The sequence below is a fragment of the Giraffa tippelskirchi genome, chromosome 2 (genome assembly GCF_054371585.1).
Source record: "Giraffa tippelskirchi isolate mGirTip1 chromosome 2, T2T-mGirTip1v1.2.pri, whole genome shotgun sequence".
Lineage (NCBI taxonomy): Eukaryota > Metazoa > Chordata > Mammalia > Artiodactyla > Giraffidae > Giraffa > Giraffa tippelskirchi.
This window is the reverse complement of record NC_137276.1, coordinates 14,815,104-14,829,925: the sequence shown is the minus strand read 5'-3', so window position 1 is coordinate 14,829,925 and position 14,822 is coordinate 14,815,104. Positions and strand designations below refer to the sequence as shown.

At 39.3% G+C, this 14,822-nt stretch overlaps 1 protein-coding gene across 3 annotated transcripts in view; it reads left to right on the top strand.

Moving 5' to 3' along the window:
* The window catches only part of PNLIPRP3 (pancreatic lipase related protein 3), a 35,629-nt gene extending 22,177 nt beyond the window's left edge, over nt 1–13,452 (top strand). For 2 of the 3 annotated variants that reach the window (XM_081573506.1, XM_081573507.1), the window contains 5 exons: nt 291–409; nt 3,163–3,295; nt 7,105–7,216; nt 10,155–10,322; nt 10,608–11,441. In XM_081573506.1, the coding sequence (XP_081429632.1) occupies nt 291–409; nt 3,163–3,295; nt 7,105–7,216; nt 10,155–10,322; nt 10,608–10,671 (596 nt within the window). In that variant the 3' untranslated portion in view covers nt 10,672–11,441. Of the gene's footprint in view, nt 1–290; nt 410–3,162; nt 3,296–7,104; nt 7,217–10,154; nt 10,323–10,607; nt 11,442–13,232 lie in introns of those variants that run through there. The other variant, XR_014077806.1, reaches the window with a different exon arrangement.
* Nucleotides 13,453–14,822: the final 1,370 nt, after the last annotated feature.

Below are 14,822 nucleotides of genomic sequence, written 5' to 3'. Positions count from 1 at the left end.
GATACTTAAAACTCTAAGTGCTTATGTCAGATATCTGGGAAGTGTTTGGGATATTAGTATCAGAACACAGTCATCTACATTAAATGTCCCTTTAGACTCACACAAAGAATTCTTGATACAAAAAAATGATATGTAATATTAATAAATGTGCAATATCTAAGACTACACACAAGGTCTGGTGACCCAGATCCAAGTCAAGAAACTATCATTTAACGTTACTTTCTAGGAAATGTTTCTTACTATCAGTTATCAGTTCATTGCTACCAGTTAATCGGAAATTGTTTTCACAGAAGTGTTTTCCTTCTTTGATTGCAACCATGCCCGAAGTCATCGCTTTTATGCTGAAAGCATTCTCAATCCTGATGCATTTATTGCTTATCCTTGTAGATCCTACAAATCTTTTAAAGCAGTAAGTAAAGCATTTTGCCATGTAGTTCAATTAGCAAGTCATTTTTTAAAGCATGATCAGCCAACTAAAAATTAGAACATTGAGTATGTAGAAAAAAAAATGCATCTGCCATTTTGGTAAATAATAGATTCTTTCTGTGCTGAGTACTGAACAGTAGCTGGGGCTGCTGAAGGGCTTAAATAACTAAACCAACTATTTGTATTCTGGTTGTTTCAGTTCTTTTGAATTATATCTAATTTTGCTTTTTTGGTCATTTGTTATACAGTTATTAGATGTTGTGTACCAGGCATAAGTCCAGCGCAAAAATTTTTGTGTGTATATATTTTAAATGTCATCCTTTAAGATTCCCTGAGAAGGCTGAACCAATCAATAGCTACAATCAAACATATTACTATTTACTTGGAACATGAAAATTATTTTACTAAAATTTGATTATTCACACAGAGCAGAACTGAGGCATAGATAGCTCACAGGAATTCCATGCAGATCGATATACATTACAAAATACCAAATCTGATTTTTCTTGAGTCATGAAGCACGTGGTGCCAGATCTGAGCTGACCATATTTTTCATTTGCTTATCACTATGAAAAGGTAAAAAGAAAATCTATTTTGTAGTGGAAAGTAGAAAGATTTTCCTGCTTGTGCTTTAGAGACCTATCCCCTGTTTTATCAGGGTAGAAAAATGTGGGGTTTCAAACCAAAGTGTGTTATAAGCAATAGCATTTTGTGAGTAAGAATAGTGTTGGGACAGGAATAAGTATTTCCCTCATGTTACAGATCGAGGTGAGTGGGCACTCAGGCTGGCTTCTCAGTTCCTGAGCATGTCTTCCTTGTTCATAATGTGGCTGGTGAACTGCTATTCTCAGAAACCTTGCCAGACAAGCAGTGACATGTCCCCTAAACCTCCTTCTGCCTAAACTCATCCTTCTTCAAGCCCCAGATGCTGTTCTGAATGGCTAAAGAGATCCTGACATTCACTACATCAAAGGCAGGTGAAAGCAGGTTCTCAAGAGTCGCAGTATATTTTGAGTTAGTGGGGTTCAATCGGCTAAAAACTGGAGAACCATAGACTCCTATGCCACATAGATGCTAATTATGGCAACAAACTAGAGAGCATTAAGTCAATTTCCTTGACTTGTTTCATTGTACTTTTGCCCAACAGTCATAAAAAATGAGATGGAATTTTTAAAAATAAATAAATAAAATAAGACGGGTTTTAGCGCTAGGCCATCTGATTCACATTCTTGCACCTTCACTTAATAGACAAACAAACTCAGACAAATTGCTTACTTCTCTGGGCTTTAGTTTCTTCATCTGCTAAATAAGGAGACTAAAAATATTATAATAATAAGGAATTTTGTGAGGATTAATTGACCTAAATGCATATAAAGCGCCTCAAACAGTGCCTTGCACGTGATAAGCACTCACTCAGTCAATATGAGCCCTTATTATTTTGTTAGTATTTTTGTTCATTAAAAATGGAGTTTTAAATGGGGTGTTTTACTATAATCCTAGGGTTCCCCGGTGGCTCAGCAGTAAAGAATCTGCCTGCAGTGCAGGAGAGGCAGATTTGATTCCTGGGTTGGGAAGATTCTCTGGAGGAGGAAATGGCAACCCACTCCAGTATTCTTGGTTGAACCCCATGGACACAGGAGCATGGAGGTCTATGGTCCATTGGATCACAAAGAGTCGGACACGACTGTAGCGACTGAGCATGCACGCATGCACTATAGTCCTAGCCTAAATATCCGTAGTTTAAAAGTCTGAAAGTTCAAAGACCTAAAATAGCAAATACTCCAACATTGCTATCCTGGTTTTTTTAAGTTAGTATTTTTTTAGTCTTGCTTTAGATTTTAAAATACACAGATAAAATTTAAGTACTTTATATTCCCTTCATGTCCTTCCCTAAGGCAAACTTTGAGGGAAATTTATATATATACACATACACATATATGTGTGTATATGTATATATATATATAGTATCTTACTATAAGTGTCTTTCTGAATTTGTTTTTAAATTAAATTTTATAAGATCTACATCGACATATATAGACCTATTGTATTTAGTAGTAATTCTGTAGGAATTGGCCACATTTTATTCATTCCCCTACTAACGTGCATTTTGGTTGTTTGCAGTTTTCGTTATTAAAAGCAATTCTGCAATAAACACCTTTGCGTATCTCCTATGTACTTGTGTACAAAATTCTTCATGATATATAATAGAAGTGAAATTATCAAAGCATATGCGCATTTCCATCTTTATTAGACATTACCAAATGTCTGTCTGCAACGTCTGTTAATTTATATTCCCATAAGAAGCAAATGAGAATTCCCCACTCCATATCTTACCAATACTTGGTATTTCCAATTGCCTTAATTTTTGCAAATCTGCTGAGTATGAAATTGTATGTTGTTTTAATTTGCAATCCTGACAGCTAGTAAGATTGAGCATCTTTTTACATAGCTATTGACTATTGACTTTCCTCTTCTATGGACTGTCTGTCTATTCATGTTATTTACTCATTTTTCTAACAGCCAGCCCCTTTTCCTTATCCCTCAGTTGTTTTTGTTTTATTATGTTTTGTTTTTGAAAACAGGCAGGATGGTCTATTAGGCAACTTAGTCATTCTTAACTGCATATACTTTATTTAGATTTGAAAGATTTATTATAGTTTAATAATACATTCTGAGTTTATTGAAGGTCAGCATTTCTAATTACATTTCTAATTACCTCTTATTTTCTGTCACCAGGGAAATTGCTTCCATTGTCCCAAGGAAGGTTGCCCAACAATGGGTCATTTTGCTGATAGATTTCACCTCAAAAAAATGAAGCCTAATAGATTATATTATTTTTTAAACACAGGGACTCTTTCGCCATTTGCCCGTAAGTATCGTAGCTGAATTTTATTGCAATGCCTTAAGGCACTTACCTTTAAATATTCAACAGTTTATACTGAGTGTCTACTAAATCACTGGGCATCGGGCCAGACTCTGAGGATGCAGTGAAGAACAACACAGTGAGTTTAGGCTGGGGGAAAGAAAAGGAAAATTCTCCATTTCAACCCTGAGTAATAAACTTTCTGTTGGGAGAGGCAAAGAAGGAACTTCTGCACTCAGTTCAGGGAGCCTTCCAAGGAAAGCTGCCTTAGACGCTGATCCTGAAAAGTGAGTAACAGAGGGAAGGAAATAGAGTGTTCCAAGCAAAAGGAACTGCATATGAAAATGCCTGGAGATAAGGGAGAGCTGGAATCTAAAAAAGATCCCCCTGCTGAGATTGTAGAGACCAGGAGGAAGGTAACATGAGGCGGGTAAGATGAGAGAGGCAAATCCAGTCAAATAATTAAATTGTGCTCCATATGGGAAGTTTGGGTTTTATCTTTCAGCAGGTGGAAGGAAAAAGGACCTGGGTGAGGGGTTTCCCTGGTGGTCCAGTGGCTAAGATTCCATGCTCCCAATACGGGGAATGTGGGTTCAATCCCTGGTCAGGGAACTAGAGCCCACATGCTGTAACTAAAGACGGAAGATCCTGAGTGCCACCACTAAGACCTGGCATGGCCAAATAGATAAAAACGAATAAAGAGTTTTAATTAAAAAAAAACAACAAGGAACTGGGTGAATGGGTTTGTCAGTTCAGTCATTCACTTCAGTTCAGTTCAGTCGATCAGTGGTGTCCGACTCTTTGCGACCCCAGGAATCGCAGCACGCCAGGCCTCCCTGTCCATCACCAGCTCCCGGAGTTTACCCAAACCCATGTCCCTCGAGTCGGTGATGCCATCCAGCCATCTCATCCTCTGTCATCCCTTTCTCCTCCTGCCCCCAATCCTTCCCAGCATCAAGGTCTTTTCCAATGAGTCACCTCTTTGCATGAAGTGGCCAAAGTATTGGAGTTTCAGCTTCAACATCAGTCCTTCCAATGAACCCAGGACTGATCTCCTTTAGGATGGACTGGTTGAATCTCCTTGCAGTCCAAGGGACTCTCAAGAGTCTTCTCCAACACCACACTTCAAAAGCATCAATTCTTCGGTGTTCAGCCTTCTTCACAGTCCAACTCTCACATCCATACATGACTACTGGAAAAACCATAGCCTTGACTAGATGGACCTTTGTTGGCAAAGTAATATCTCTGCTTTTTAATATGCTATCTAAGTTGGTCATAACTTTCCTTCCAAGGAGTAAGTGTCTTTTAATTTCATGGCTGCAATCACCATCAGCAGTGATTTTGTAGCCCCCCAAAATAAAGTCTGACACTGTTTCCACTGTTTCCCCATCTATTTCCCATGAAGTGATGGGACCAGATGCCATGATCTTAGTTTTCTGAATGTTGAGCTTTAAACCAACTTTTTCACTCTCCTCTTTCACTTTCATCAAGAGGCTTTTTAGTTCCTCTTCACTTTCTGCCATAAGTGTGGTGTCATCTGCATATCTGAGGTTATTGATATTTCTCCTGGCAATCAGTCACTCAGTCATGTCCAACTCTTTGCGACCCCATGGACTGCAGCACACCAGGCTTCCCTGTCTATCACCAACTCCTGGAGCTTACTCAAACTCATGTCCATTGAGTCGTTGATGCCATCCAACCATCCCATCCTCTGTCATCCCCTTCTCCTCCCACCTTCAATGTTTCCCAACGTCAGGGTCTTTTCCAGTGAGTCAGTTCTTCACATCAGGTGGCCAAAGTATTGGAGTTTCAGCTTCAGCATCAGTCCTTCCAATGAATATTCAGGACTGATTTCCTTTAGGATGGACTGGTTGACTCTTCTTGCGTTCCAAGGGACTCTCGAGAGTCTTCTCCAACACTGCACTTCAAAATCATCAATTCTTCGGTGCTCAGCTTTCTTTATCGTCCAACTCTCACATCCATACATGAATACTGGAAAAACCATACCTTTGACTAGACGGTCCATCTAGTTTTTCCAGTAGTCTTGTATGGATGTGAGAATCAGCCTTGTCTAGCTCAATGAATGGGTTTGAGGGATGCAGAAAGTGGAGAAGTCAAGGATGATTCCAGCTGGGCAGATGACATACCATATGCTGAACTTGGTAACCAGGCAGAGAGGCTGGTTTGAAGTAAGTTGATGGGCTCATTTTGTAACATATTAGATCTGAGATGCTGTTAGGATTTGAACGTGTACAGTTAGATTGGGTCTCAGCCTCTGGAGATCGCTGTGGTCCACAGTCAAAGATTCGAATGTTTAAACAGTAACCTAAACTATGAAGTGGATTATGTAATTACCCAAGAAAAATGTATCAGATGAGGAGAAAGAGAGCAGAGAAAGTCGTCCCTGTGAAGGACACTAAGGAATGAATGAAGAGAGAAAAGATAAAACCATGTGGGAGTCAAGAAAAGAAAGATGATGAGGAAGGGAGAATGCATTCACCGCCCCCAAAGATAGGTCCAAGGGTTCGTGGGCTAAGTCCCATCACTGGTGAGTTTAGCTTTCAGTGGGCAGGTGACGGTGACAGCGATAGTGCAGTGGAATGGGCAAGGAGGGAAACGGAGCTTTCTGATGCTGATTAATTTGTGAACTGAAAATTCTCTCTAGTAAATCTTTTCCCCTTTCAGAGTCTTTTAAACAACTTTATGAAGAATTGCATTTTTTCTGTGTTATTAAGCATACAACAATTTTAGAATTCGGAATGAAAGATCTGTTTAGTTCTAGAGTTCTTTAAAAGTTACATGTGACTGTTTGCAAGGGATTTATCCTATTGGCAGGCTTTGTGTTGACTCAGACCTGTACTGACTGGGAACTCTTAGCACAAAGCCGGGCAGGAGAGGAAGGGACAATTCATTCTGCCCCTGAGTCACTAAAAAAACACAAGACTTTCTTGCTCAATAAGTTTTCTAGATATTTTTCTGGATTAATTGTGAAACTATGGCAAGTTAGAATTTGGCTATGGAAAGCAAGGAGTCCCTTAGACTGCAAGGAGATCCAGCCAGTCCATCCTAAAGCAGATTAGTCCTGGGTGTTCACTGGAAGGACTGATGTTGAAGCTGAAACTCCAATACTTTGGCCACCTGATGCGAAGAGCTGACTCATTTGAAAAGACCCTGATGCTGGGAAAGATTGAGGGCAGGAGGAGAAGGGGATGACAGAGGATGAGATGGTTGGATGGCATCACTGACTCAATGGACATGAGTATGGGTAAACTCCGGGAGTTGGTGATGGACAGGGAGGCCTGGCGTGCTGCGGTTCATGGGGTCGCAAAGAGTTGGACACGACTGAGCGACTGAACTGAACTGAACTGATGGAAAGCATACACATCACAGAATACAAATGTAATGGATGGAAGAAGACACACACATTTTTCTAAAGTCCAAAAAATATATGGAAAATTAGAGAATTTTCTTTAAAAAATATTATTAAACTATTTACTTTGCAAAATCAACATGTGATAGTTTATATGTCTTTAAAAATATAATCTCACCAAATTGACTCAAGCTGTATAAAGTTGTATTAATATTTTCTCATGAACATAAACAGCCCTCTTCCACTTTAACCCTGAAAGTTACATTTACATTAAAGTAGCCAGGAGATAGTGAAGGACAGGGAAGCCTGCTGTGCTACAGTCCATGGAATCGCAAAGGGTCGGACACGACTTGGCAACTGAGCAACAGTAACAAAAATGTCATGCTTTCCACGTGTTTTAAACCCTTCTTTCTCTCTCTCTCTTTCCTATTTTCTCTGTTTCCAGGTTGGAGGCACAAACTGTCTGTCAAACTTGATGGGAACAGTGTCACTCAAGGAAGTATATTTCTCCGTGTAGATGGAATGACTGGGAAGACAGGGGAGTTTGAGTTTGTCAGGTAGGCAAGATGATAACCTGCCAGGTAACAGTGCTGTACTCAGTTCGTCTTGCTCAGTAAGGCTCAGTTTTTTCTTTTCCTGCAGTACCGCCAGCTATCATCTGATAGTAACTTTTCTTTTTTCCCAAATATAAAATAGAAATCATAATATCTATTTCATCCACAGTTCTAGCTACAAACCGAAAACGTTAGGAAATGTTAAGATGAAAATACAGATCTAGATAATAAAGCAAGTGGGAAAAAAACTGACAGGAAACAGGTTATGCTTTTAATTCAGTCTATTATTGTTATACACATTTGGGCATATCGCTTTATTTTTAGGGCTTCCTAATAGCTCAATTGGTAAAGAATCCGCCTGTAATGCAGGAGACTCCGGTTTGATTCCTGGGTCAGGAAGATCCACTGCAGAAGAGATAGGCTACCCAATCCAGTATTCTTGGGCTTGCCTGGTGGCTCAGCTGGTAAAGAATCCACCTGCAATGCAGGAGACCTGGGTTTGATCCCTCGGTTGGGAAGATCCCCTGGAGAAGGGAAAGGCTACCTACTCCAGTATTCTGGCCTGGAGAATTCCATGGACTCTACAGTCTATGGGTTGCAAAAACAAGATTTGCTTTTAATTCAGTCCATTATTGTTATACATATTTGGGCATATCACTTTATTTTTATAGATTCCATATGAAATAAAGTATTTATATGAATGGCCAAATTTCTAATAAGCTCCCTAAACAGTACTCACAGGTATAGGATATGTGTTAAGATAGTCAAAGGTAGGACTAATTCAGTAGAGATATTCACCCTCCACTCTCATAAAAGGCTACAGTCTCTTTTATCTTGAGTTTTCCTTAATTTTTATTTTGATCAGCCTTAGCATTTTTAATTACGTCTTCTACTTCCATGACTTAATTCTGCAACTCATTTCAGAATTAACATTGTACACACTAATTAGATGTTACCGCTTTGTGAACTGATGAATTAATTAGATGTTTTGGCTCTGTGATTTACATCATCTTCAAATACAAGGCAGAGGTACAAAAAGCAGAGGTTTTGTGGTCATCTGTTGAGGGATACTTTGGATTAATCACTCTGGCAGCCTTTGTGCTTGTCATCTTGCCTTGGTGCAGCTGTCTGTAAAGATGAGTTCAGTCAGTGATTGTCTGGATCCTGGTTCACACACAGGCTCCAACCCACAATTTCTAGCCATTCTTCCTACTGTTTGGCTTTATTCTTCTTCAGCTCAGCCACATTACCCTGATTACACCACTCAGCATTAAGATAGATCTCACTCTTTCCTCCCTTCCTGACCTTTATCCATACTGTTCCATGTTCCAAATACCCTTCCCTGTCTTAGCAGATCTCATGTCCACTTGTTCTTCACATCTGCATTAAGCTGTTCCTCTGAGAATAGTTCAACACGATGTTGTGTCTGTGGCTCTAAAGCCCACAGTGCACTCACTGCCTGAGGCTGTGGGATTTGTATCCTGCACAAAGGCAGCTGACCTGGGTCAGGTGGGGAGAAATGCATCATTCCCGCCCCTTCTAAAATTTGTGAGAATGTTTTGTCATCTCTCTACTTCTTTTGCTAATGTCTAAAGAAGCTATTTGTCATATCCTTGCATAATTATCCGATCCTCTTTTTAAAGAATAGTTAAGCATTTCAGGTCCCCAGTAAATGTTTCATCTTGAAATGAAGTCTGCTAAATGAATTTGTGTGCTAGTCTAGTCCCACTCTTGAGTCAAGCTTTAAGAGTCTGGCTTCACCATAGAGTCCATGCTTGCATGCTAATACGCTCAGTTGTGTCTGACTCTTTTGCAAACCCATGGACTATAGCCCACCAGGCTCCTCTGTCCATGGGATTTCCCAGGCAAACATACTGGAGTGGGTTGCCATTTCCTTCTCCAGGGGATCTTCCCAACCGAGGGACCGAATCCACATCTCCTGAATTGGCAGACAGATTCTTTACCGCTGCTGAGGCACCAGGGAAGCCCTCACTGTACATTATATTTTAGTTATTTGGGTTTCCAATGACACCATCATGAAGAGCTGTACTGTGTGTGCACTGAGTGAAGACAGTTCATGGAGCAATAGGGAAATGACCCCTAATAACCTGAAAAAAAGTTTTCCTCTGGTAATTAAATCAATTAATTCTACATGTAATGAAACGAGACAGGCCCTAGGAATAGCAGCATCCGTTCGCGCATTCAGCAAACATTTAAATGCCTATTGTATATACCAAGAATTGTTTTAACTGCTGGGGAAACAGACATGGGTCCTTCTCTCATGGAACTCTTCCTCCAGTTAGAGGAGATAAACAGTACATTAACAAAGCAATAAGGAAGTAACAGGACTAAAGATATCTCATCTAGAATAATTTTGGCTGGCATAAAACATGTCTTATGTCTCAAGTCTCTTATGACTTATTCTCTCTAATCTATTTCCACATTCACCAAAACATCTTTCTTTATCATTAGTTTGGTTTCCCAATTCTTTTTATACAGATGAAGAAGGTACCAAGGGAAGGATAGGAGTACATTTTGGTTAATGAAAAGGAAGCATTGCACCACTGTGAGCTGATAAACAGGCTTCTAGTTTTTCTTTAATTTTTGTGTGAATTCAGTCTATCATTGATAGTCTGATGATTTTTGGGTGTCAATAAACTCTAGTTTCTGATACCACGAAGCCAAGACCAGAGCTTTCACTGTGGAAAACTAGCCCCTAAAAATCAACTAGTCAGGCTTCTCATTTACCTCACTCTTTTTTCAAGCTTTAGAATTGTGCTGTTCTGAGATGCTGACCAAGGTGAATGGCGAGAATAAATCTCCTATAATCAAATGCAGAGAAATGAAACTTTCTCTTCCATGATACACACAGATGTTGTCTTCAACTTCAATATTATGTCTACCCAGTGCAAGCTTATGAGTTTTATTTTTCTATTGACAGTGGAACACTGAAGCCAGGCATGACTTATACAGATTTAATTGATGCAGACATTAATGTTGGAAATATTACAAGCATTGAGTTCATTTGGAAGGAGTATTCATTTGAACGTTCTCAGAGTAAGCTGGGAGCAGAAATGGTGATAGATATATCTGGAAAATATGGATATAAGTAAGTCTTACTTTTTCCTTTGCATTTTCAAACACAGTTTAAACTTTGTAAATGACATTTAAAATCCATATATAATTTGAAATTTGCAAATAGTATAAAAATGTGTGGCCTTCAAAAGTTTGCAGTTAAAGAGAAGAAAAATTATTTAAGAAACCAATACTGTATTTGTGAAAGTGTTTATAAAATAATAACTACTCATTAAATTAGAAGACCTACCTACATTTTCTACCTCACCTACCCTGGAATCATATTAATATTGTCTTTTTCCCCATTTAAATTTTTCAGATCTGCTTTCTGTAGCCAAAACGTCGTAGGACCTAATATTGCCCAGATCCTGAAACCATGCTAATCTCAGATATAATCTTGATGGATTTATTTAATGGGAGCAATGGGAAAATTAATCTCCTTCTAGCTGGCATCCAGACCAAACTTGGCCCTTGTAAATGACATAGAAAGGTACAGTTGCCTTTTTTCTATATAGGATGGTTTTCTTATTGAAAAGCTTTTATCTGAACCTTAAAACCAGACTGAGCCCTGGGACGAAGTACAGTACTGTGACCTATAGGATTCTGGTTTTCAGTGACCAAATAGAGCTGTGTTGAAATTTCTCTGAATTAAGAAGAGGTGCTCCAAGAATGGTGGTACAGACTTGTTAGTGAAAATGAGCCTCTGTCTGATTGAGTGTTTGAAGTACATTTAGAGCATTTCCAGATGGAATAACCATAGTTCAAAACAGTTTAAAGAATATTTACTATGTTGTTAAATCTTTCTAAGACAAATTATGTCTATAGCTCATGATGTATAGTAGATGGTAACCCCGTTGGCTGGTACATCTATTGATTAATAATGAAAACTAATGAGAGCACATTAGTATTTTCAAGGTGTTCCTTGGTCTTCAGAGTGAGTGTGAGGTAGAAGAGATTTTAGAGCTTATCTGTGATGTTTGCATCGTAAGTAATAGGTACTGAGGCTCTTCTGCATCTTCTTCTAGAAGCTTCCTACCACAGAATTACTTATCCCTCTGGGCCTTGAAGGTCCCATTACAAATTTGTATTTATTCTAAGACAGCATTTCATTTCCAAAGCACTTTGCATTTATAATAACAATATTGTAATTTCTAAACGTGTTATTTGTGTTTTCTCTTTTATTTTGCTTCAGTTTCATCTAATTCAGTTGTTCTCAACCAGTGAAAATAAAAGATGAGTGTTTTTATTTGCTCTGTTTTCTGTCACTGGTTCAGTGTTTAGCACTGGGCTATAAATATTATTGAAAAGAAATAATGACAGATACTCTGCAGGGTATTTCTTGATTCTCCTTGGTGCCTGTCTGCCAACTGAATCGTAAGAAGAGACCCATGGCTGTACATGAGCTTGAGTTGTGGTAGAAAGCAGAGAACAGAGTGGGGTTACTTTCCCATTGAACAAGGAAGAGGTAGAAGGTTGATTGGAGAGCAAGGCGTCGTGGAAGGAGGAGAGGAGATGAGGATGTCTTTAAGCACAATTGGGCTGAATGTCCTACCTCCCTGGTGCCGTATCAGCCCAAGGCCCACGCCAGCCCAGGAACAGGGTGGCCAGGAGCAACCCCAGCAGGAGGGCCTGACCCCTACTAACTGTGTCACACCCCCAGTACTCCCGAGCAACCTGGCAGTGGAGTCAGCTGCATGGCTCTAGGGGCCAGAAACTTCCTGTGAGAGAGCTGCCCTAAGCCTGCACTACTCTCTGCTCAGCCTTTCTTCCTTTCAGGAGGGTCTCGCCAGCTGGAAGGAAGAATTATGAGCCAGGATACTGCATTAAATTCTGTGAGTCCTGGCCCGCTTCCTTGTTCAAGGGATCTCTGGGCTGGCTCTTTCTAAGCTTGAAAAGACAAATTGGAGTCAATTAACTTCTGGGATCCCTACTTTAATTAAATATAGAATTTCTGTCCTATTGTTCTTATATCTGTCCCCTTTTTTGCATTATAAGAATGTTGTGAGTATGAAAAATAGTGCAGGAGCTAGCCAGGCAGATCTGAGAGTTCAGGGTGACAACAGTGAAGTACATTTAGAGCATTTCCAGGTGGAATAACCATTGTTCAAAACGATTTGAAGAATATTTACTATGTTGTTAAATCTTGCTTAGTGCTGAAAAGTGACTTCTCACCCCATTAGTCATCACTTCCTTCACTGCCCATCGCCATCGATTCACAGTCCAAACTTGTCATCACATCACCCACAAACACCACCTCTAAACTTGCACGTGGGAGCATCTTGCTCTTGGACCACATCTGCTTCCTCTTTAGGGCAATGGAGTGAACTTCAGATCTTACATGTAATACCATCTCTCCCACCTACACATCAGTATGAATCTGTAAACAATAAATTTGTTGAACATAACTATAATATCTATTTTATAAAGATTGACAGTAATTTTTAAATGGATTTAAGATTAATTAAAAGAATTAACAATAATTCCTTAATATTATCTTACATTCCAGATGTTTTTACATTTCCCAGATTGTCTGAGAAAGGTCTTTGAGCCATTGATTGGTTTAAATTTATACCCAAACAAGATCCAAAAATTGCATATGATTAGTATGTCCCTGTCTCTAGCGGTTTCCCCTCCCCCTTCTTCCACACCAGTTTTTAAATAAACCAAATTACTTGTCCTGTAAAATTTCTCACATTCAACTGACGAGATCCTCCTGATTGATATCTTTTAGTACATTCCTCTCTCCTGTGTATTTCCTATAAACTGGTTACTTAGGTCAGGATACTTGTTGGGATTCAGGTGGGCATTCACCGCTTCTATGCTCCTCTGCAAGATAGACACTTTCTGCACCTTACTTACAGCTTTCAAGTTAACTGGTGATCTTTCTTTTTTAAAAAAGTCTTTGTTGAATTTGTTACAGAATTGCTTCTGTTTTATGTTTTAGTTTTTTGGCCGCAAGGCATGTGGGATCTTAACTCCCCCACCAGAGATTAAACGCTCACCACCTGCATGGAAAGGCGAAGTCTCAACTATTGGACCACCAGGGAAGTCCCTGCTGGTGATCTTTTATTCATTCAAAGCATTATGTCTGTACTTGCACTTCATAGATTTGAAAGGGCTATATCAGTTAGAGTTGTAGGTAAAATAAAACAGTGAATGTCTTTGACTTTAGTTGCTAAATGGCAGGGTAAGAGGAGGAAGGTGACTTGAAGGTTTACAAGGGTTTGTGCTCTGGGAGGACTGGAAGAAAGTAATTGTGGGTAAAGATCCAGTTATGGAAGAGGCATTGACCTCTGCACTGTGCCTAGGGCTGGAGGAGGTGCATCATAAATGTTCCTGCAGAAGTTAAGGAAAATTCACACAGCTGCTTAAGTTGTGTGTCTGTTTCCCCAGGCTCTTCAGATCAAAGTGAATAATAGAAATTACCCTGTGTAAAAGAGCCCTCAAGTTTTGTTGACTCTGCAAGTCTTCAGAACAAGCAGAGCATTTCAGGAACAGAAGTATAATTTATGCCAAGTTACTGTTTGCCAGCCTTTTCAAATCTAAGCTCATGTTAGATAAACATAAAAATCTCATGTCCCTTCTGGGATCTTTACTCTTCTAGCTTGGGAAAATCTATTTTTTTTCATATTCCCTCTGGCTAAAAAGATTTGGTAGATCTTTGCTTTCTGCAGATTGTGTAATAAAAATAATAGGTGTGTTTTGTGTTATGTTGTGTGATTTTTTTCCCCATATACAGACTTATATTATAATACCAGATGGCCTTCTTGATTTTACACATGATTCTCTAAGAGTTCTGCTCTAAGTGATTTAAGTCTTATACTCAGGAGAGTGGAATGTTTCTACTGGATTTCACTCCAATATGAAGGAATGTCTGAATGCCTGTATAGACTGGGCCAAAGATTTTTGGTAAATGTTTTCTCACTTATACAGTCTATTTTTTAAATTTACTTTTATTTATTTTTGGCTATGCTGGGTCTCCATTGCTGCGTGTGGTCTTTCTTTAGTTGTGATGAGTGGGAGCTATTCTCTAGTTGTGCTGAGCAGGCACACTATGGTGGCTTCTCTTACTGCAGAACATGGGTTCTAGGACTGTGGGCTTCAGGAGTTGTGGCGCGCAGATTTAGTTGCTCAGAGGCATGTGGAATCTCCCCAGACCAGGGATCAAATCCTTGTCCCCTTGCACTGGCAGGCAGATTCTTAACCACTGGACCACCAAGGGAATCCCAGTCTATTTTCAAAGTTTGAGTTTTGCAAACATTTCACTTTACATAAGTCATATATCTTTCTTATATTTTCATAGGCTTTTTAAAATTCATTCATTTAAAAAACATTTATTGAGTTACCTTTTATGTGCCAAGCATTGTGGCTAAGTCATGAGGTTATTTGAAATATACAAGAGAGCATTGCAGAGGACATAGGAAAATAAATCTTTGATCATAATACATCATGATAAGAACTTTGACAGAAGCAGACACAGAGCTGACAGTGGCATAGAAACAACCAGCTTATTCAACTAATCTCACCCCTTCAC